At 45.6% G+C, this 24,602-nt stretch overlaps 1 protein-coding gene across 3 annotated transcripts in view; it reads left to right on the forward strand.

Moving 5' to 3' along the window:
* EGFL6 (EGF like domain multiple 6) overlaps positions 1–24,602 on the forward strand; it is a 60,633-nt gene that overhangs the window by 20,153 nt on the left and 15,878 nt on the right. For all 3 annotated transcript variants that reach the window (XM_032389669.1, XM_032389667.1, XM_032389668.1), the window contains exons 2-7: positions 528–640; positions 4,993–5,085; positions 9,092–9,211; positions 11,825–11,944; positions 14,322–14,456; positions 16,441–16,563. In XM_032389669.1, the coding sequence (XP_032245560.1) occupies positions 528–640; positions 4,993–5,085; positions 9,092–9,211; positions 11,825–11,944; positions 14,322–14,456; positions 16,441–16,563 (704 nt within the window). The remainder of the gene's footprint in view (positions 1–527; positions 641–4,992; positions 5,086–9,091; positions 9,212–11,824; positions 11,945–14,321; positions 14,457–16,440; positions 16,564–24,602) is intronic.

A 24,602-nucleotide genomic window follows, 5' to 3' on the forward strand; every position in this document is an offset into this window, starting at 1 on the left:
TGGGCATGGGAGGGCTTTGCTGGAGGTTCTCTAGAGCCCTTCCAGCTCCGAACTGTCTGGGGTGTGTGGAGAGTCCAGTTTGTGTGGTGGTTCCCAGGTGGCCGATGAGGTAAACGCACAGCAGTCTTGTCAGGGACAGAGCCACGGGGCCACGGCGTCACATTACCACACTCGGCGCTGGAGCGGACACAGACCTGGACCGCCCCTGTGTCTGTACAGAGCAGATTGGAAAATTGGCGCTTGACAGGGTTTGGAGACAAGCTCTTGGCCACTTTCACGCGCCCTAGTTTTATAGATTATGTAACCGGATTCTTTTAACCCCGGGGAAGAGAGAAATGGACAACACCCATGATTGGAGAAGGCTGGCAACCCCAAATTCAGGCTTTCTGGATCTAATTGAGCCCTTAGGGCAGGTTTATGGAATTTCACCAGGTAATTGTCATCTCTCCTGTTCATTTACTGGCAGGAAAGAGTCTCTGTTGCCCTTTTTGTGTTCTCCATATTAACATGCGACTCTTTACCCACAGTCCAAAGGATCATGGGCTGTCCACGTCCGCGCTGCAGCCCGGGGTCTGTCGCTATGGGACTAAGCTGGCCTGCTGCTATGGCTGGAGAAGGAACAGCAAGGGAGTCTGTGAAGGTAATTGTGTGAAAACTCAGACCACCCTGGGATCGAGTCGTAGGCCAGTGTCCTTAGGTTTTTATCCGGGACACCATAAGCTGTCACCAAATTGTCCACCCATTGTCACCAAATCCCTTAATCTGTTAAATAGGATAAACACACAACCACATGTCCCATACACTTTAGGTGCTACTGTGGATCATGCTGGATTATACACGGTAAAGCACAAAAATGTTAGCTTGTTTTGGTAAGAATAACAGTACTACCTTCTTTCTGTCTCTGCCCCAAACTCCTCCTCTCTAGCTGGTTCAAAAATATCTGGATAGACCACAAGTGAAGACAGAACTTGATAATATCCAGAATCTATAAACCATTGAAAAGCACTGATAAGGCTCCTACGGGCTCAGTCTCATGCAAAACCTTCCACCAGCAGTTTCCTGGTGACAAGATGACAAGAGTATCAAGATACTAGAAAAGATATTTGAAGAGCATTATTGCCTACCCAGATAAAGAAAGTTAGAAGATCCCCCTGGGGCTCTGTCAATTCAAAAAGAGGGTGGGTCCTCACGCTGACTGGGTCTATAGTGTCATGATCAAGGGCATTGTCTTGGGGATGTCAGAATGATGTGGGTGACCTTGGGTGCGTAGGTAAGCTGGCTGAGGCTCCACTTCGTCAGCAACGTGGAGAGATTAATCCCTAGTTCAGAGGGGAAAGAGTGTAAGCATTGAAGGGTATGCTCATTACCTGGCATGCATAGAAAATATCTCCTAAAGCACCCTTGACTCAGAAAGGACGGCTGACTCTCCTGTCCCTTCAGAGCACATGTGATGCAGGCATTACATGTCGCTGTAGTCTTTTTCTAGACACAGCACATTTTTATGTGAAGGCAGTCAGGTGGAAAGGGGCAAAAACCACGTGGACCGCATGATTTGGAGTCTTACACGAGCCTCAGCACCTCCTGCCATAAAACTTACATGTCTCTGGTGAATAAATGAGGGTGAGCTTTGGCTTTCTGTAAGGTCTATTCTGTTACTAAATCAAAGCAATCTGGCCACGCCGCAGACAGCCGGTCACATTCTTGATGTTTTTGTGGACAATGTAATACCATAGGCAGGAAAGAATTTAAAGCGAACTGTTAAAAGAGCACGTGCCGAGGATTCAAGCACAATGCTCAGTAGGCATGTTTGGCAAGCGCAAGAGCTCATCAGCACCCCCGCCGCCCTGGTGAAGTGTTCACGTATTAAATTGCAATGATGTTTGTATCTAAAATCTGTTATTGTATTATATCCAATTTGTATGGTCCTTCTTGACAGTAAAGTCATCTGCTCCTTGAAGCACCAAGTAACGGGGTGATGAGCCCCTGATTGCCAGATCTCGGATTCCTAAGTCAGAGTGTGGGCTGTGTGGTAATGAGATGAGAACCCATGCCCACTTGCCCGAACAGGCAGAGTTGCACCCCAGCCTGGGAGATCCCAGTCCTCCCGGACTCCTCTTCCATCCATCTGTTCACCCTTCGTTCCTCCAGAGGCCCTGACTCCACGCTGGAGCTTTCTAGATCTTGGCTCCTGCCCTGCCTAAATCTGCTCCCAGGGCGGGATGGCTCAGCTCTGTATCATTAACCTTCAAATGTATGTCACTTAGCAAGCTGTGGTAAGAGTTGTCCCTGAACAAATCCCAATGAACAGCTGCAGATGGAGGAGTTAGAGGGAGGATTGAACAAGAACTCTAGCTAAAGTACACTTAAATCTCAGGCCATTTTAGACATAAACTAAATTTCCCTGTGCTGTAGATTGGCTGTACAAGTCACAGATCCAAGGTCGCTGGAAATTGAAAACATCTTGCTGGAGCTTTGACCTTACAGCAGCAAGGGTATTATTCACCATTTCTCTTATGTTCTATTTGGCGTTGATCCTGGCTTTCCTATCTGGCCCACATTGGAAATAACTTTCCAGGGAGCAATCAGAGGCATTCAAGGCTTAAAAAAGTAAAAAATTTATTTTTCTAACATCTAAACTTAAAGCTGCATCTCCAAGAGCATATCCATAACAAAATAGACACTGGAAAGCAAAATTCTTTTTTGTCTCCAGGAGGGAAAGAATTTTGCTGAGAAGCATTTTTTCCTTACCTTCTCACTTATGATTTATTCAGAGCCATAAAATGTTTCCCTGTTAAAAGGTCTATACCGGTTACTTTATTTACTGTTCGAAACTATTTGAGTGTCTAACATACCCACAGCACTATTAAATGCAGCAGGAGAAACAAAGATGAATGTTTAAGTCCCCGTTCTGAAGGGGCTGGGAATCGGGCAGTAGATAGAAGTGAAGGATAGAAGCCAAATATATTATTTCATAAGATGGAGCCTGATCGATTTCATGGGCGAGGCCTGCCCAAGTTCTGTGGAATTCTCAAAGTTGAGTGGAATTCTGATATGGCCGGAGAAATCACTGAAGGCTTCTGGAAGGTGGGCTCATGCAAGGTAGCTCTTGAAGGATCAGGAGGATATTAACCACTGGAGGGTGGGGAAGGGGTGCCCCAAGGCAGGGATAACAAGACAGGAAGAGGCAGAAAGGGTCCAGTTTAGAGAACAGCAGACAATGTAGTTTGACCACAGTGTTGCCTACATGTAGGGAGCAGAGTAGGCCAAAGGTACAAACTAAGATGGAAGCTGGGTCCTGGTGATGATGCCTGTACGATACTCAAAGGGCAATAAAGATTATTTGGTGACTTCTGTGCAAGGCATGGCATGATCAGAGTCGTGCTCTTGGAATATCAGTTTAATGTCGTATCTGACATCAGATTTCCTAGGAGCAGAGCCTGTAAAGGGGATTCTTGTATCAAACATCTGTTGCAGGGTGCTCTGCAGAGAAATCTGTAAGGGAGTGAGGAAATAGGGGAAGGAGCCAGGCAAAGATGTGGTTTCAAGAGAAGTCTAGCTTCAGCCTGATCCCACAGGGAATTCTACACCACAGACTTTGTCCTGCCCCGAAAGCAGGGGCTAGGCTGTTAGACCCCATATCAGTTAAGCACCAGGTCACAGGCTGTGGTGGGGAGAAGCAGGGGCAGGGCGGGGGTGGGGGGCGGGGGGGAGAGGTGCAGTGTAATATCCCAGATCTCTGTGGGCAGCATGATTTCCATTAGCTAGATGAGTGTCTGTTCAATGAATGACTTGGGTGGTAGAAGCAGGGATAGGATGTTCTCACTGATGAGTTTGGGGACAAGAGAAGATAGAGATGAATGGGATTTTGAGTCCAGGTGACTGGGAGATAAATGTTAACATTAACAAAGAATAGGGTTTGGGGTCAAGGGGGAGATGCTGGGGTTGAGCCAGGGACTCAACGGGAAGGGAAGTAGACAGCATTCCTGGGCCATTGCTGGGTCATCTTCTCAGGCGCTGGCTAGTTTCTGAGCTCCTACTAGATCCAGAACCTGCTCAGGGCTCCTGACTCGCTCTAGACTCCTCTCTCATTCATTTTTCTTTTGTCCTCTCACCTCCTTCTCTTTGGGTTTTCCCATATTCCTTTTGTCCCATCCACTGCCTCTTCTCCCTACCTCCTCCCTATGAGCCAGACTCAAACATCCCATCATCTTTGACTATTTTTTCTTGCCCCCAACCCAGTCAAACTTTCTATTCTTGGTGTCTCTCCCATCACTTCTTTCACCCAGCAAATATTTATGGAGTGCCCAATTTGTGTCAGGTGTCTGGATACAGAAGTGAAAAAAAAAAACAAAACCAAACCCAGAAGAAACAAATCCTGCCTTTATCATGCCACCATCCTCCTCCTCATGATGCTTCTAGTTCCCATCCTTAGGGCTAGAAGTTGTGCCTCCCTGCCTACAGTCTGTGGCTCCATCATTTTGACTGATCACACACAGCTTTAAAAATAGAGTTTGATCATTCAAAAGCAAAATAGGAGAGAAAATATGGAAGACAAAGAAGAGGCCAGTGACAGAAAGAAGGAGGACCTTGGCACTTGACCCAGGATGGCTCTGGAGTCCCTTCCAGCTCCCACATCACAGTTCTTTTATTAAATGTTTTTGTGTTTATATGCAAAACTAGCTGACTGTGGTCTGGGAGGCTTTGTTTTTCTTTGAATGTCACTTGGAGGCATGGCAGTGCTAAGCAAAGTTATGATAAACTTGGATAAACTCGCACTCAGTTGGGGTGGAGGGGTGGAGGAGAGTGATCTAGTTCACAAGCAAAACACTCTCCAGTATCCCGAAGGGGAAAACAGACTAGAGAGGAAGCAGATCATCCTCTCTGTGCCCCCATGGATTTCTCCGCCATACAGAAGGCTGCTGAGTTTGACCTGTGTGCGTTTCTCTAACTACTCCTGTTCTTTTACCATCAAAACACTTTTCCCTTCCACAGCTACGTGTGAACCTGGATGCAAGTTTGGTGAGTGTGTGGGACCAAACAAATGTAGATGCTTTCCAGGATACACCGGGAAAACCTGCAGTCAAGGTCAGTACTACAGGCCGGGGTCCAAGTACAGACGTACCCCAGAGCTTTCAGAAGCTACGCAGTCATTGCAGCAGCGTTTGTGATAGACACTCCCGTGCCCGCCATTTTGTAGGTTGTAAGTCGAATCTTCAAATGAAAGGGTTTCAGACCTAGGTCTCTCAATCAGTCTCTTCCAGAAAAGTATAAAAGTCATTCCGATGTTTTTGTTAAGATGCCAGATCAAAGGCCTTCTTTTCTCCTGTCAAATAACTTTTGTCTTCTAAAATGATTTTCATTGTGTTTTTCCACTACCAAAGTAATGCATATTTTTTACTGAAAAAAACCCCAACGATGCAAAAGGATATAAGTTAAAAAGTGGGAGTTTCCGCTCCCCCCCCCCCCAGTCCCTCCTTGAACTAGTGTGAACAGTTTGTCCTCAGTCTCTGAAGGGCCCTTCTCTGGGTCGGTCCATTCTTACTGCATGTACGGGTCAGCACATACAGAGTTAGCTTGTGCTTCTTAAGGCTGTATCCTCAGCCCCGATGCAAACGCTTTTATCATTTGTGTAAAAAATACTTTGTTTAACCACTCTCATCTACTTTGTCTCCAATTTCTCGCCATTACAAGCTGTGCTAAGTCAGACGTCATTCTACACATATCCTTGCACCCTTGAGTATTTTTATAGGATAAACGTCTGAAAATAGAATTGTTGGGTTGAATGACATGCATGTTTTTATTATAATTGACATATTTTAAAAGGTACTTTAGGACTTATCATAAGCTGTTTATCCGAAGATATTAAAGAGTGTATTTATACTATTAACCACAGTGGTTCTCAACTTGGGCAATTTTATTCCCCAGAAAGAGTTGCCAGATAAATTATAGATCTCAAGTTCAGATTTAAATTGCAGATAAACAACAGATAATTTTATAGGGTGCATAGGTCTTAAATATTGCATGGGACATACGTCTACGAAAAAAGTATTAGTTAATTATCTAAAATTCAAATTTAACTGGGCATCCGTATTTCTGTTTGCTCCATCTGGGAACCTTACCCCAGGGGACATCTGGCAAGGTCTGAAGACGTTTGGGGGTGCTCCTGGCATCTAGTGGGTGGAGCCCAGGGAGGTGCTCAGCCTCCTACAGTGCGCAGGGCAGCCCCCACCGCAGAGAATGATCTGACCCAAATGTCAGCAGTGCTGAGGCCAAGAGACCTGGGCGTGAAGAAGCCTGCTGTAATTAAGAAAGTGTCCACAGTCCGATAATGCAGTTGAGCTAAGAGCACATCAAGTTCAGCTGTCCTTGGGGCTGCCAGCCTTCTGGAAGGAAGGATGGAGTCCCAGAGACGGGCAGGCAGCCACTCCACTGTGCCACCCCTAGGCCTCACTGCCAAGCCCCAAGGTTGGCTGCATACACTGAAATAGCTACCAGCCCTGCAGCTCAGAGGGGCACCTCTGAGTCTCTGCTGTCCCACCACCAGAAGAGGCCAGCACCCTAGGATGCTTCTGAGAACTGCACCCACCGGCTTGATTGAGGCACGTCAAGGATCGTGCTCTCATAAGTAATGATCCAGCACGTCCCTTACCAGAGGGGTTCACACCAGAAAACCTGTTTCTCTGTATTGTCCTGGATTCTGTACCAACATATCTTCTGCAGAGGTTTGGAAGAGAGAAGATATTTTTCATGCTGGTTTTCAATTCCCGGTAAAATATTAGTGTTGAGGGAGTGGTCTAGTTGGCTCAGGTTCCCGCAGCTTTCCTGGCCCCTGGGTGGCATGATCAAAGTCCTTATATATCCATTAATGGTGACAGGCCTCAGCCCTCCACTGTGGTGTCTTTCCCCCCAAATCCTTCTTCCACACAACGAGTGAGTCACCTCTGAGTTAGGGCCAAGGGATGGGGTATTTCTGGATTTCCCATTAATGTCCAATTAGCTTTTTCCAGTTCCCCCTTTTGAAGGGGTTAGAACCCATGCAGGAGAAGGTAGAGTAGAGGGGATAAGCAATGGACGAAGAGCTTTCAAATGTCCCACTAAGACGTCAGAAAATTCCTGTACAAGGTTCTTGTCAGAGGTGAAAGCAGCCACTTCTTTATTTTCAAGGGTACGCTTTGCCTGTTGCCCTGCTGAATTTTGGTCTTACACAGAATTTGGCTCTTTTCTCCTTCCTATATCTTCCTTGAAGAAGTTAAGCCATGAGGCACCCACATGACCACATTTCCAAAGATAAGCTCCTCTACCCATGATTGCTTTTTTTTAAAGATTTTATTTATTTGGGCACCTGGGTGGCTCAGTCAGTTGGGCATCTGCCTTCGGCTCAGATCAAGATCCCGGGGTCCTGGGATTGAGTCTCTCGTTGGGCTCCCCTCTCTCAGCAGGGAGCCTGCTTCCCCCTCTGCCTCTGCCCCTCCCCCTGTTTGTGCGTGCTCTCCCTCTGTCAAATAAATGAATAAAATTAAATTTAAAAAATATTTTTATTTATTTGAGAGAGATAGAGAGCACATGAGTGGGTGGGCAGGGGCAGAGGGAGAAGCAGACTCTGCCCGAGCAGGAGCCCAATGTGGGGCTTGATCCCAGGACCCTGAGATCATGACCTGAGCCGAAGGCAGACGCTCAACGACTGAGCCACCCAGGTGCCCCAAAAAGTCATTAATTCTTAGTATTTAAATTCTTTTTAGGAAGCACTGAGACGCACAGAGAAGAAAGTCACCCTCAATCTTAGTCCCTGGAGATAACCATTATTGGCATTTAGAGCATAGCCTCCCAGGCTTAAATGGCGTCCTACAGCCTCACCACCGATAGCTGCCTGTCAGGGCTCCCTCTGGAAGGGTGTGAGCCCACACAAGTTAGTTGGTGTGGGGCTGCCCAAAACAGGAACAACTGAAAGGAGGCATCGCTGTGGGCCCCTGTCATAGGCAGCCTGGGACAGTACTAAAGGCTAAAGTATCTAAATTGTATTTCTAGCTTTTTATTCTATTATACACACAGAATTGTGCATATATCAACAATGTACTGCTCAATGAATTTTCAAATACATCCACATAACCAAGAAACAGAAACTCAGTAGCCTTCCTGAAGACCCCTCCTGCTCCCCTCCAGTGACTTGCCCCCCACCCCCAAGGAGCTCTATCTTGACCTTCTACACCACAAATTAGTTGTGCCTGACTTTTTTTAAAGATTTATTTATTTGAGAGAGCATTAGTGGGGAGAGGAGCAGAGGGAGAAGCAGACTCCCCGACATGGGGCTCAGTCCCAGGACCCTGGGATCATGACCTGAGCGGAAGGCAGACACTTAACCGACTGAACCACCCAGGTGCCCCTGTGCCTGGCTTTTTTTTTTTTTTTTTTTTAAAGATTTTATTTTTAAGTAATCCATACACCCAATGTGGGGCCCAAACTCACAACCCCGAGATCAGGAGTTGCATGCTCCACTGACTGAGCCAGCCAGGCGCCCCTTGCCTGATTTTTAATGTACTCCTTTGTCTCCAGCTTCTTGCACTCACTCTTGTGGTTGTGAGCTTCATCCGTTGTGGCTTGGAGCTATAGTTCGTTCAGCCTCATTGCTGTATAGTATTCCTTTGCACGAATATACAAGTCATCTCTCCTGCCCTCTGTTGGGAGATGTTTGGGTTCTTTCCCGCTTGGGGCTATTAAGAATAGTGCTACTGTGATCATTTTAGTACATGTTTTCTTGGTGGGCGCACATCCATGTTGCCGGTGGGGATCTAGTCGGGAGTGGAATTGCTAGGTCATGGGTATCCGTGTCTCTAGCTACAGTAGATTCTGCCAAACAGTTTTCCAAAGTGGTTGTGCCCATTTGCCTCCCCTCCACCGGTGCATGATTGTCCTGTTTGCCCCACATCATCATCAGTCCTTCAGAATGGGGTTTTACTGATGATTGGAGAAGAGGTGAGTCATTGCCCCGTGTCCCCACCCCCACCGGTGGGATCCAGGGAAGCCAACCCAACTCTCCATCTTGATGTTTCCTGACCCAGTTAGCCTCTCTTCATGTTCTGCCTGCCCCCTGCAGATGTAAACGAGTGTGGAGTAAAACCCCGGCCGTGCCAACACCGATGTGTGAATACGCACGGGAGCTACAAGTGCTTTTGCCTCAGCGGCCACATGCTCATGCCGGATGCCACATGTGCGAGTAAGTTCCAATGGCCAGGCTGCTCGCGCTCATCCTTTGAGACTAGATGTTTGCCATAGGAACAATTTTTTTTTTTAAATCATGGTAAAATAAATATAACATGAAATTCACCATTTTCAACCGTACAACTCAGTGGCATTTAGTACACTTACAATGCTGTACAACTATCACTGCTGTCTAATTCTAGAACATCCTCATCACCCCAAAAGAAAACCCTGTGCCCATTACCAATCACTCCCCATTCTTCCTCCCCAGCCCCCCCCCCACCCCCCACCTCACCCACTAATCTGCTTTCTGTCTCTCTGGATTTGCCCATTCTGGATACCTGCTTTTTAAAGAAAGAGGCTAATTGGGGAGAAAAATAAATTCTATATCTCTATATATGCAGGGCGTATGGGGTTTCTTCATGAAAATAAGCATATTGTTTTAGGGAGGTGATAACGTTTAAATTCCATCTTGGGACATCAGTTCTTCCCACCAGCTGCCTTTCTCACGCCCCTTGCCCCATGCTCAAAGATTAGTGACTCTTGTTGGAAATACATTCCGATTCACGTTCCTGAAAAAGAAAAGTCCTTCTGTGATAAAGAGAAACCCATGTCCCGTGGGAGGTAAGAGTATATCCAGTCATTTATCCAGAGGGAATCAGGTTTAATATTGCAGCTGAAAGGCAAACCCATCCTCCCTGCCTGTCTCCCTTCCTCCCCTCTTCCCCGCTCCCATCTCTCTTTCCTCTGTACCGTAGCCCCCACCAAACCTGGAAGCTTATGGCTTTTGCTAGCTTCTTAGGGTTACAGAGTTATGGACTCCCTAGCCCATCTGGGGCTTTGCCAGTTACACAGTCTTGGCTAGTGCACGGTTTGCTGCTCCCCTGGCTTGTCCTTGTGTTTTCCATCCTTGGCAAAGGGCCCCAACACCACCAGTCACCTAGATCCTCTGTTGGCAAGAAGGCTTAAGAGATAAAGCAGACACTCGAAGTCTTTTTAAAAAATCCTTATTGTCATAAATTAAGAGACAAATATGTATATAATATATATGATATATATAACATAATATGTAGTTGAATGAATTCTTATAAGGCGAGCACCCGTGTAACCACTACCAAGGGGAACTTTACCAGAACCCCCCACCTCCATACCCCATCACGGGAACCACTATCTAGGCTTTTGTAGTGATCACTTAACATTTTTAAAAAGATCTATGCTAATGGATGTTTTGAAACATTCCATGAAAGCCCAATCAATGCCAAAACAGGTATGTTTTCCCAAATGCAAGGATAGGATTAGGTAAATGTTGAAGACTAATTTTAAAAGAAGGCAACTAAAGAGAAAAGAGAATAAAGGAGAAATGTTATCATTGGTAGGTGTTTGTTATATTACCTTGATGTGTGTATCTATTACCTTGATGTGTGTACCTTCTTTGTCTATTTCTGTACGTGGAAGGGTTGCTCGGGCCTCCCTGTTTAGAGCTCAAAGTGTGCAGGGAGTCCTGGACCCCTCTCCTGATTTTATTTCACCTGGTTCCTGGCAGTTTCTTTTGTCCCGCTGGGTGATCGGCATGTTATGGATGGCGCTGGATAAAGGGAGCGTATTCACTGCACTTCCCTGCTGGAGACACCTGTGATCCAGATATAGTAGACTTCTGCTAAGGAAATGCATTTTTGTGAGATAAGTTGTGTTTAGCAACAAGTGACAGAAAAATCCACCTAAATTATCTCATTTACCAAAAAAGCTGGAGGCAGGCAGTTCCAGAACAGCTCAGCAAGGACTCACTCTCTGCCATTTTCAGGGTACTGATTTTATTCTCACACTTGTGACCTCACAGTCACAAGATGGCTGTCCCAGCTGCAGACATCACACATACATTTAAGGGAGGCCTGACAAAGGGGAGAGGAGTAATGCCAGTGAATGAATGACTCTTTCACGCTTGTCCCTTTCATCATGCAGCAGCATCTTTTCCAGAAGCCCTGCTCCCTCCATCAGACTTATCTTTATATCTCTTTGGCCACAGCTGGGTCCTATGGCCACCCATTGTTGCTGCAAGGGAAGCTGGGATGAAGACAAGTCACTGACTTTAAAGCCTCAATGATGGGAGTGGCGAGAGGAAAAGGGGTCCAGGATGGCTTTGGGGTAGCCAGTCAGTCGTATTTGCCACGTTTTAATACAGGCATGGAAATGACCAGGTCTCACAACTTGAGTGACTCTCGTTGAAGCTAGGTATGTATGGAGAGATCTGTAGAATGGATTTTGTCCCCCTGATGACTCGGATTGATCATCTCCATCAGAGGTTGCATTTCCGCCTAGAGAGGCCAGCCAGGTGACATAAAGGCGTGATGAGAAAATGTACAAGAGGAGAGAAGGATGCAGCCTTTGGTAACTGAGGGGTGCCTGCCCGACCTAAAGACAGGCAAATTTAACACACTGGCCCACAGAAGAGACCGTGGCGCCACCAAGACACCACCCTTGCCCAGATTCCATTTGGGTCTCAGACAGTGATGCTCATCCTGTAATACATCCCATATATGACACCGAATGTCCTAGGACGCAGAGATCCTTTCTCAGTGAGGGCTTTTTACCGGCTTGGGAGGAGAAGGCTAACACTTGCATACGTTTTCAGACTCCAGGACGTGTGCCGTGACGAGCTGCCAGTACGCCTGCGAAGACACGGAGGAGGGGCCGCGCTGTCTGTGTCCGTCCTCGGGCTTGCGCCTGGCCCCCAATGGAAGAGTCTGTATAGGTAGGGCGGCCCGGCTCGCCTCCACTCCTCCTCCTTCCCCCTCTGCTGAATTCCTTCTCTGTCATTCAGCACAATCTGCTTGTTGACTAGACTGAAAGCTCCTGAAAGTAGAGATTTCTGCCCATTTCTGAGCCAATTGGCCACATAAACTCTAGACACACTTTGGGATGCTAGAAAGAACACTTCTCTGTTACTTTGGGATTGTCTAATGCCCTAGTGGAAAAAGGATAAAGGTAATTTTATTTTAGTATATTTACCCTGCATGTTTCACTTCAATTACCATAGAAACCTGCTACATACTGTCATTCAGTGAATGAAATCCCAAGGGCCATTGGGCTCCGTTTTGGGTTCCAGCTAATATTTTCCTACAAAAATGTATTTACGTATTTTTTGTTTTTAGATCTAAGACTATTGAGAATAGTATATCCTTTCTACGTTGTTTAAGTTAGCAAGTAACCAGCTTCCCATTGTCTTTAAAGGTTGCTCTGAAGTATTCCAAAATCATTTCTGCTTGGAGATGGTGAGCAAATTAAATCCATGATATTAAAGGAGGAGATAGAGCCCTCCTTTATAGCTTTGAATTTAATCAAATCAATGGATTAGAACTTTGTCTCTTGCTCTCCCCCGTCTTATTTTGTGTCTTAGTTTTGGGCCCCGCAGAAGCTGACCCTGAGCAAGTAGTTGATTTGGGAGGTGATCCCAGGGAACCCTGGTTGAGGAGGAGGTGGGGGAAGGCCCCAGCGCAGGCTGAGTTCAAGGAGCAGGTTAAGCATCTGTGCCCCTCTAGGAGACAGGGGAAGCTGCTTCCAAGTTTTCCTCCTGGGTCAAGGGCGCTGGGGATTTATGCACCAACTCCTGTTCTTTACTGACTGGGGGAGGGGCGCTGCTCTGGAACATTGACTCCCTGGCACACCCAGCCCAGCCTGGATGAGGGTCACTGCAGGATGTCACAGGTGCAGCCTTAGGCAGGTACGGACACACTGAGTGCCAAGGGCGATGGGTGGGGCACCCCACAGGGCACCCTCAGTGACTGATGCAACACTTTCAGCCTTAGTTCCCTGGTGGATCTGAATTATGTTCAGTAACCAAACTGTATATACTCATCCTTCTGTATTTATATGCAAGTGAGCACATAGCATTAATAAGGGATATCAAGCCAAATCAGAATGTTCAACGAGTTGTTAATCTTTTTTATTTAAATAAGCAAATATCTGTACAATTTAATATTCTTACTCATTTACTGAAGTAGAACCATTTCTCAGTGCTGGACGTTTATTTATCCCAAATGTGCATACCTTGATAAGCTGCATTTAGAAAATTCAGCCAAATAGGTCCTAAGTCAGTTAAATACTTTTTAAAAAATCCCTGTACAATTAAAATTTTGGCCCTGCTCTTTGAGAGTAATCAGATTTAATTAGATTCACAGGGTTTAGCATTCCTCGGTGAAATAAGATTTATATGACAAGGCTCATTCTTGACCAAACTGAAGTCAATTTTTACCCAGCTCTGATTTGAAGGGTGTCATTTTTATTGAAGGGAAAGATGATCTACACAAAAGTGGTCCCTGAAAAATTATTTTGGTCAACCCAACACGTATTTAGTATTTTAAGAATGCAAAGAGAACAATAAGCCAGCACCAACTTGCATGTTTAACCACAGGTCCAAATTAACAACATAAAACATGTATTCGATTTATCATTTTAAAGTAAAAGCAAAGCCTGAGTCTGGCTATTTGGGTCAGCATAGCTGCCAGCCCCTCAGTAACCTGACTCTCAAGGAAAGCAGGGAAGCCTCTTGTCTGCTCAAGTTGCATCACAACATCATTACACTTGACCCACAATTTATGTTTAAGTGCGGTTGTAGGAAACCACGTCTCTAGTATTTGGGTCAGTATCGTGGGAGCCTTGGGGGAGCTGACCGATGAAATAATTCTTCCGTAGAAGACAACATCGAAGGGGTGTATCCGGTTTGTTTAACGTGTAGTTACCTGACTCGGTTTTCAAAAGTTGTATACGCCATACAATACACATAGCCAGAGAAATATTAATTCCATCAACACGCATGTCATGTCTCTGTGCCAAGTGCCAGACATCCGCTCCCTGCCCCAGGAGAGATGGGGATGTGAGTAGTGACAAGACAGTGAGTTGATGTCTCGAAAACGATATGTACAACGTGACAGAAACACATAAAGGAGGAGCTGTGAGTGTGCTGAGGGCATCTAGAACACTTCCCAGGGGGCGTGATGTGGGCAGCAGAATAATCAGAGTTTTCCACCAGAGAAACTGTGTATGTGTGCGTGCGCATGTGCGTGTGTGTGTGTTTTCGAGGGAGAGCGCTTTTCTTGCTATCACTGACACCTTTTGGTTCTACCTCCTAGACATCGACGAATGTGCCTCCGGTAAAGCTGTCTGCCCTTATAATCGAAGATGTGTGAACACGTTCAGCAGCTACTACTGCAAATGTCACGTTGGTTTCGAACTGAAATATGTCAGGGGCCGATATGACTGCGTAGGTAAGAGTGCATGGCACATTTTCCTTTTGCCCTCTCCCTGCCAAACCTGTAGGCTTTGTCTACAGGTATTTGGATGTCAATTCAGTCTAGTAGTGGAACAATCTACTGTACTGACCACTTGGACAATACAGAAGAAGTCACTTTTTTGGTTTGTTTGTTTCTGGCTTTTAGGGAACTCTGGTGAGATGAATTAGGTGAAGCCAGGTCAGTAAAAGTTTAAAGTAAGGGGCTGTCGGGGATATAGTTTTGCTTTGTGGAAATACCTCAAATATCTTGAGATGATTTTTGTGGATTTGTTGAAAATTCGGTTGGTTTTCTTTTTAATGTTTGATTCCCCGGATACATATCTAAAAATGGGAACAATAAAGCACAAAAGGAAGAATAAAAAGGTCTGTTTGATCTTGATCTCATTGATCTGTTCATAACAGCGTCCTTCAGGGGAGGCTTTAGAAAAATGTGTGAGGGAGATGAAGGTGCATGCTCTTTCCTTGTTCGGCCCTGTCATGGTTCAAGGTCCAAATCCCCTAAAATATGCCCTTTCCAGGTCACCGAAGCTACTCTGATAAGATTCTGTGTCTCAGTGTGAAATAAAATATTTTGGCCTTCAGTGAAGGGATTCCAAGCCTGAATGAGCAAGCGAAGGGGGGTGTTTGGGAGCCCTGGCACGCATTCACATTGCCCTTGATATAACGCAGGACGGGGCCTGCCCTACCGTGAAGGGAGATTCAGGCTCCCTGTAGATGCCTCTTCATGTAACATGTGGAGCAAATGTGTGTATGATGGGGAACGCTAATGGGTTGGGGGGGAAGTAGGATTTCTTTCAACCCTCCATCCAGAGCATCCCAGGACATGTCCTGCGAAACCATGTTGTGGCAACGGTTGGTTCCAGGGTTTTGAACCATCTCGTGAAGCCTCCACAGTTCTTCACTCAGATCTTTTTAAACACAAAGGCTGGCCTACAAGGGCTCATAAAATCCATGTTTCTCATGGGCTCGGCCCCCAGGCCCTGCTACAGACCCATCGGGAGAAGAAGCCTGTTCGCTGATACCTAGGAGGTTCCACTGGACAGGGCGGGAATGCACATGGAGAGCTTCCAAGAGAAACACATCTTGTGATTCTAAGTGATTAAGATTAGCATCTGAGCTCCTTTGGTGGCTAAATTAAAAACAATGGACTATTTTGTGTGCGTATGTCTCCCAAAGCGTGGAGAGCGGGTGAGATGGAGAAGAGCTTCTGGCTAATGAACTTCTCACTAGGGTAGGATTCGGCAAACTTTCCTGGTCTCCATCCAGCAGACGAGCTCAGACCAGCCTGACCCTGCTCCTGGCAGCCTTTGAACAAAATGCTGATGAATTCAGATGATGTCAACGGTTCATAGCCCACCTTATCCTTTTTTTTTTTTTTTAAAGATTTTTATTTATTTCAGAGAGAAAGAGCACAAGCTGGGGAGACAGGCAGAGGGAGAGGGAGAAGCAGAGTCCCCACCGAACAGGGAACCAGATGTCGGGCTCGATCCCAGGACCCTGAGATCATGACCCAAGCCGAAGGCAGATGCTTAACCGACTGAGCCACCCAGGCGCCCCCTTATCTTTTGTTGGTTAGGAGTCCCAAGCCCTTCCACGTGTAGAATTTATTTTCTGGTACTGTTATTTAATTCTGAATTAGACGGATGAAAAAGTTAAAAAAAAAACCTGAATGTCTTACAGATTTCGGTAGTGTTGATGAGTAGTCGAGATGCCATGGGGGCGGCGGGCTGCAGGGAGCCCCCCAGCTCCCCGTGTGCTGGTGTCAGGCAAAGGCCGGGCTCTGGGCCAAGGCGTCGGGCGTTTTGAACACCTCTCCCTTCTCAGGCCCCACTCGGTTTGTTTGGCAGTGTTGAGTGGTCGGCCATGGAGTTGCCCAAGTGGTAGTCTTATAGTAAGGGATAGTCTTTTAGCAAGCCCTGCTGCCACAAAGTTGTTCACGGGAATGTTCACATTTTTAGATATAAATGAATGTGCCGTGAATACCCATACGTGCAGCCTCTACGCCAATTGCCTCAATACCCAAGGATCCTTCAAGTGTAAATGCAAGCAGGGATATAAAGGCAATGGACTTCAGTGTTCTGGTAAGTAGCGTTTGCTCATGGCGTCTTAGCTATTCTCGCTAAAGCGTTCTCTCCATATCTCCTTCCTTCCTCCCTTCATTTCTCTCCCTGTGTCTATCTATCTCTGTCTGCATGCATGTATTCGAGAATTTTCACTGTGCCTCAGTCTTGTCTTTTCTGCTAATCGGACCACATCTTCATTACTCACTGAACTTGTGGGCACTAAGCTTAAAGACCAGCAAAGGTTCTGGATATTTCTCTGGTCACAACTTACTTTCAAATACTGAAAATAAGCTTTAAGGACAAATGGCGCTCTGCAGATGTTATCTGTCAGGATGGGGTAGGTTATGGTGGCAGTAACAAGCGATCCTAAAGCATCAGTGCCTTAGAACCACAAACTTTTTAACCAAACTTCCTCCAGAATGCACAACCGAAAGAAAGTATGATGAAGCTAACGTCACTTTATCTGTCATCCTCAAACCTACATTCACATTTTTTTAAAGATTTTATTTATTTATTTGAGAGAGCACAAGCAGGGGGAGGGGCAGAGGCAGAGGGAGAAGCCGGCTTCCTGCTGAGCGAGGAGCCCGACGCGGGGCTCCATCCCAGGACCCCAGGATCATGACCCGAGCAGGTTTATCTGGCTGCTCTTGTCCCTTTTATTTTTTTTTAAAGATTTTATTTATTTGACAGAGAGAGACACAGCGAGAGAGGGAACCCAAGCAGGGGGAGCGGGAGAGGGAGAAGCAGGCTTCCCGTCGAGCAGGGAGCCCGATGTGGGGCTCGATCCCAGGACCCTGGGATCATGACCTGAGCTGAAGGCAGACGCTTAACGACTGAGCCACCCAGGCGCCCCTAGATTTGTTTTTTTCTTTTTAAGATTTTTTTTATTTGACATTTTAATATTTTATTTATTTTTAAGATTTTCTTTATAGCGAGAGCAGGAACACAAGCAGGGGGAGGGGAGAGGGAGAAGCAGGCTTCCCGCGGAGCAGGGAGCCCGATGCGGGGCTCGATCCCAGGACCCTGGGATCATGACCTGAGCCGAAGGCAGATGCTTAACGACTGAGCCACCCAGGCGCCCCTGCTCTTGTCCCTTTTAGCACTGACTTATCATGTGCCTGGATTTGTTCACTGCCCCGACTCCACTCTCCTGTGGACCCCTTAGCAGAGTCCCCACGTCTTCCAACACGTATGGCTGCAGGTTGTGCCTTGACCTGTCATGTGCCCTTGGGCGGCCAGTGCTCCTGACGACACAGCAGAGCAAAAACAGTGTCCGCTACGTGACAGACATTGAGCAGCGGAGGAGTAAAGGTTCACAGTACCCCGTGGGCTGTGGTTGAGTGCCACTGGACGAGAGTGTGTAGAGAAGGAAGAGGAGTCCGGAAATCACATTCTCTGAGGAATGCCAGAAGAACTGGGCAGCATTTCGTCTGGAAGAAACAGTGTGGAAAAGTATAAATGGTGCCTATAGATCTTTGAAGGACTGTGAAATAAAAGTGACTTCCCAGGGGCGCCTGGGTGGCTCAGTCGTTAAGCGTCTGCCTTCGGCTCAGGTCATGATCCCGGGGTCCTGGGATCGAGCCCCGAGTCAGGCTCCCTGCTCTGCGGGAAGCCTGCTTCTCCCTCTCCCACTCCCCCTGCTTGTGTTCCCTCTCTCGCTGTGTCTCTCTCTGTCAAATAAATTAATAAAATCTTTAAAAATAAAAGTGACTTCCCAAAGCACACTAGGAGCAATGTGGAGACTAGGAGCAAGGTGGAGGCTACATTCTCTCTTACGAATGACGGCCAGGTATCTGAGAGTGGACCCTGGAGCCCTGCCAAGGGGCACATTCCACCACGCAGCCTTCCAGGCCCGGCTCTTTACTCTTGGCCCTTGGCAGGATTCCTGCCTTGGGCTAGAGGTGGGATTACAGAGCCACTCAGCCTCCAGCAACTTGATGCTGTGGTGTCTGTCCCTCTGTGCACAGTGTGCTCATGATCTCCTTCCGGAACTTTATTCAAAGACAGAGAGAGAGAGATTGGCTGACTGTGCAGGGCTGTACATGGGTGGATCGGGAGGAGGGATGTGTAACGTGGAGAGGCCCCCAGAGAGGAAACTGAGTAAATCATCGTTCTGTGTTGGATGATGGTCAAGGGCTCCTTCATGCCACCAAACGTGAACATGTATATTCCAGCCTCACTTGTCTTGGGCCGTTTGGGGTAATGGTCAACAGCTGAGGCTCAGGACCTAGGAAAGCCTGAATCTGAATCTGAGCTCTGCCCCCTCCTGGCTGTGACCTTTAGTAAGTTGTCTTAACCTCTCTAAACCCAGTTTCCTCCTGTGCAGCGTGTGACGAGCCAGGCCTCAGTCTCTGGACGCGCCCTAGTTTCAGCAAGGCAGGGTGGACAGTTCCATGCGGATCCTTAGCCCCAGTGCCGCGGGCTCCCTGCACGTGGCCCTGCGCTTTCTCTAGAGTACTGCTCAGCCCCTTTGCAAGGGCATCCTTCAACCAGTGGGCACCAGGGGTCTGGATAAATACCCCAGATGGTCGCAGGATCGGACAGTTCTGAGCTGTGTTCTACATTGGCCTCCAGATGTCCCCAGCAGGACTGAGCCCCTTACCGACGGTGATTTCCTGCCCATTGAGGCACCATCTTTAGCTTTTTCCCCCCTCCCTGTCTTGCTCTCCTCCTTCCCCCACGCCTGCCTCTTGGGATCACCTCCCAAATAAACCCCCTGCACCCAAGCCCTTGTTTCAGGTTCTCCTTGGCGGAACGCTCATGAAGACAGGTACCTCTCAAGTGCATTGCGAGATTCGAATTGAGGTAATATAAGTAGAGACCTTAGTTCACCTGAGCGCATAGTAGATGCTCAATAAAGTTAGTTACGGTTATTGATATTCATGCCATTTCAAAGAGCTGTGTGCTAAGGGCCAGCTACTCTGTAATCTGAAATTCTGTGAAGGTAGATGCACAAATGCTGTGCATACAAAAGCCTCAGGAAAACACTTGTCTCAGAAAGCGAGCAACTCACCTCTGCATACCCACCCCTGGCCCCAAGCCTAAGAATCAAAGCAAGAACTGCCCAGAATAAACCTGAAGTCATCTTCCTTCCTGATCATTGAACCTCCTTGAAACCACAATGTGTTATTTTTTTTAAGATTTTATTTTATTTATTTATTTATTTATTTTGGAGAGTGTGTGAGCTGGCTGAGGGAAAGAGGGAGAGGGAGAGAGAGAGAATCTCAAGCAGACTCCCCTGCTGAGCGTGGAGCCCAACGTGGGGCTCAGTCTCCGGACGCTGAGCTCATGACCTGAGCCAAAATCAAGAGTCAGATGCTTAACTGACTGAGCCACCCAGGCGCCCCCACAATGTGTTATTCATGTCCAAATGAAGGCAACGTCCCTAAGCATGCAGCACGATAGCTCTTTGCAGCCCACATTTTCTATATTGTCCCACAGCATTTTGAAATTATAAATCCCACCTCAACACAAACATTTCTTATGTCAAGAAGACTTTTGTTTTTCTTTGACCCTCCAGCTTTAGGCATATTCTTGGGTAAAACAAATTTTTCTTTATTCTTTGAAACCTCAAATTCCTCACAATGTTCTGTTTGATACCTTGAAACCATTCATTTTGTTACTACCCATTCTGCAGCTGAATTTTTTCTTTCATCTCTCACCAGAGTGTTTATTTAAAAGAGAAAACTGTGTTTGGGTCGTTCACTGTATTATTTGTCCAGCCCTTTCCATTCTGCTTTGATTCTTTGTAAAATAGATAGCCATATCTCTGTTGAAAATTGATCTTAACAGGCTTTTTTTTTTTTTAAAGATTTTATTTATTTATTAGAGAGAGAGAGAGTGAGAGCAGGAACACAAGCGGGGGAGTGGGAGAGGGAGAAGCAGGCCTCCCGCGGAGCAGGGAGCCCAATGCGGGGCTCGATCCCAGGACCCTGGGATCATGACCCGAGCCGAAGGCAGACGCTTAACGACTGAGCCACCCAGGCGCCCCCCGATCTTAACAGGCTCTTAACCACACTGCTTAAAGGACAGCCCCAAATTCACTCTTGTGTGCACGGGAAAGTCATGCAAACAAAATTGAGAATCCCATCCAATTAGCATGCAGCATTATAAAATGTTACATTGTAAAATACATTTGTATGCACATGAATTACTGTTACATAATATACAGCACTGATATAGCAACTTTTATTATGAGTTCATTGTTTTTGCAAAAGTCCAGACTCTATGTTGCAATACAGAAAAGGAGTTAGGGGGCTCCTGGATGGCTCAGTTGGTTAAGCGTCTGATTCTTGATTTCATGATCTCAGGGTTGTGAGATCGAGCGGGGTATCAGCCTCCATGGAGCCTGCTGCAGATTCTCTCTCTTCCTCTCTTCCTCACCCGTCCCCAAGGAAAAAAAAAAAAGAGGAGTTAGTGGATTATCCTTATGCTCATACGTACCCAGAGGAAGGAGTACCCTAAATGTAGACATGTATGGTTTTTTCCTGGTCTAATATATGTGAGTATTGGTAATACACTGTTAGATAATTTGGTCTTAATTTGACAGTAGCTCTACTCATTCTAAGCAAAACTTCAATATCACCCAACTTGGGCAGTAAGTCAATTTAGGAATGGAAACGATGTCATTTTGTTACCAGGAGCATGGCTTCGGGAATCACATTACCTTGGCTTGACTATTGGCTCCCTGGCCTACTACCTGTGGGCTGTCAACAAACTCGATTTAAACGCTAGTGCTTCAGTTTCCACATCTGCAAAATAAAGATAATGGTATCTGGCCCTTAATATTCTTTTGATGATTACATGAAATAATCCCAACAAAATAAATAAATGTCCATATAAAGGGTTTAGTTCCAGCCGAGATTATATTAAATGCTCGATAATCGTGCACTAGTCCTAGGAGTGGTAGTGGCCAAGGCTTCTTTACCAGAATTCAACAATTGTTCCCATTAAAAGCAGTTTCCTTAGTCATTAGAAATGTGCTTCTGATTTAATTCCATTTATAGACCACATATTCAAGATCACAGGCGTTGCTAAAATGGGCCATTCCAACTTGCTTCTTTCGATTACAGTATAAACATTAGAAGTTTGGAGGTATGGCCTGGAAAAAATTTCTTTTTTAACTCAGTAAAAGATTTTAAACATTCTAGTGGTGAATTTTAAAAAATAATAGCAAACAGGAGCACCTGGGTGGCTCAGTTGGTTAAACATCTGACTCTTGGTTTCAGTTCAGGTCATGAACTCAGGGTTGTGGGATCGAGTCCCTCATTGGGTTCTGTGCTCAGCACAGGATCTGCCTCAGATTCTCTCTCCCTCTCCCTCTCTCTCTCTTGAATAAATAAATAAATAAATAAATAAATAAATAAATAAATAAATAAAATATTTTAAAAAATAAACCATAAATAAATAAAATACTTTTAAAATAATAAATAAATAAATAAATAAATAAATAAATAAATAAATAAATGCAAATAGGCCAAATATCTGTAAGCCACTAATCTTTTTTTTTTTTTTTTTAAATATTTTATTTATTTATCTGACAGAGAGAGACACAGCAAGAGAGGGAACACAAGCAGGGGGGTGGGAGAGGGAGAAGCAGGGTTCCTGCCGAGCAGGGAGCCTGATGCGGGGCTCGATCCCAGGACCCTGGGACCATGACCTGAGCTGAAGGCAGCCGCTTAACTGACTGAGCCACCCAGGTGCCCCAGGCACTAATCTTTTGACAGGTATTTGCTCATTTAAACCTCATAAAAACCCTATTCTTATCCCAGCTTTACAAATGGGCAAACTGAGGCAAAGAGGAGTTAAGTATTAGTTTGAGGACAAATGCCCAGAGAAGGCAGGAGCTAGGAGTCAAACCAAGGGAACTGGGCTCTGGGGCTGTGTGCTTAAACACAGGCTAGGTGTGTCCATGACCGGTGGCTACTCCTTGGAGATGGAGACCTCTTGTGGGCCCTTTCGCAACAAACAGCTGTGGCTCAGCCTTTCTGCCATCCTAGCCCCGCCCTGTTTCCTGGGTCCCATGATTAAGCCTCTCCTCCCAGCACTGTGTGCAAAGTTCAGACGAGAGGAACGTTTCTCCTGCCAGGTTATTAGAGATCATCTGATGAACCAAGCCCAGGTGAATGAAATGTCAGAGTCCTGTTCCTCTTGGGAAAGATGTTCTCACATCATAGTGATCTTCTCTAAAGCTAAGATTTTCAGGTAGATAGAAGTTTTTGACAAAGTGGATATTTGGAGAACTCTCAAATCTCTCCCAAGAGAAATTGTCAACTTCATTTACAGAAGACTGGCCTGTGATTCTGAAAACTCTGGAATTCCCTGTTTTTAGGTCAGCGATCCCCAAATGTGCCAATGACCCTCCTACTGTAACTACTCCCACGTGTTTGTATTCTCACAAAGATGATGCATTAATCAAGAAATGTTTAAGAGGAACAATCACCAGTTAAGTTTGAAACAGCAATATCTAATTTTAGTATATGTGCTGCCCGAAGCGAGCACTGAAACAGCAATATCTAGATAAAGCCACATCTATCCATTCATAGTCATGCACATGCCTAGCTTTTATCCCTTGCCCCAGCTCTTTTTACATACTAAAGCAGTGAAATTGTTGACACCACAAAGGTTGTGATGGTTTGATTTTTTTTTTTTTTTCAATTGGAAAAAATCAAAACTTCAAAGCAGAAACTGAAAGCAGATGTTTAGGTTTGCCTGATGTGGGTTGAAACCCTCTTCCCATTATTTAGTAAAGGTCCTTAGTTTTAGGTTACTGATTGCATGAAGGAAATTTCCAGAGAATGGGTGTTTCCTGTTAATTTTTCATGTGAGGTCTTGGGAAAAGACTCAGGGAACCGTTGACAAAATTACACAGTGGGACCTCCAGAGGAAGGTCCATATTATCAGCACCTTACAATCAAAACTTAACATGCAGCCTCTTGCAAAGAAGCTAAAACAGGCCATTGGAAGGTCAGGAAAATGAGTAATGATGCATTACTTGTATTACTAGTAGTTGGTTTCCAACCAATAACTACGGACTGTCACACTGATAAACAGCTAGAACATTTTGTTGAAAAAGGAAATGCAGCTCTTGCCATAACAGCTTTAGATTGATTTCAAAGTAAAAGCAACGTGTTAATTAAGACCATATATATTTTCAAAGCATTGTTCCTTCTTCTTTTGATTATCCCAAATATTGGAGACTTCTTCTCGTTTATTTTTCTACCACTTTGGTACAGATTGAATCAGCCAAATGATGGAGAAAGAACTGAGTGGGAGAAGAGATTAGAAAATTGCCAAGAAAAATATTCTAATAAAATCCCAATCCAGTTTATTTTTCTAGCATTGTTTATAGACACTGAACTTAATGTCTACTCCCTTATTTCATTTTCCTATAAACTATGTCCAAGTAGTAGAATTGAGTGAATTGGTTCAGGTGTTATTAGACCCTTTCTTGCCTAGTCTTAGACTGGCACATGCCTAGATATTTTATAAAAAGACAATATATCTGATTTTAAAGATCAGTGTTTTTAATTCTTTAAAAATTACCTTTTTTGGGCACCTGGGTGGCTCAGTTGGTTAAGTGTCTGCCTTCAGCTCAGGTCATGATCCCAGGGTTCTGGGATCGAGCCCCACACGGGGCTCCTTGCTCGGCGGGTAGCCTGCTTCTTCCTCTGCCTGCCACTCCCCCTGCTTGTGCTCTTTCCCTTTGTCAAATAAATAAATAAAATCTTTTAAAAAAATAAAATAAAAATTACTTTTTTTTATATCAGTTGGATATTCTTAATTATCATGAGTAGATCCCTGGAAAAAGGGCATGTATCTTTGGACTCTAGATCTCAAGGAATTTGAACCAGTCTGTAGAAAAGTAACCCTTAACCCTAAAGCAGGAATAAACCTGCCATGGAAATAGGACTGGAAAAGGAGTCATTCATCTTCTTGACCCTCAAATTCTAACTTTGCCCCTGGTAGCTGAGTGACTTTAGGCAAGTGACTCAACATTACCCAGTTGTCTCATCTACAAAACACAGGTGTTGGGCTAAATGACCATTCTTCTACCT

Source organism: Phoca vitulina, unplaced genomic scaffold (genome assembly GCF_004348235.1).
Source record: "Phoca vitulina isolate PV1807 unplaced genomic scaffold, GSC_HSeal_1.0 scaffold55, whole genome shotgun sequence".
In the NCBI taxonomy this organism is placed as follows: Eukaryota; Metazoa; Chordata; class Mammalia; order Carnivora; family Phocidae; genus Phoca; species Phoca vitulina.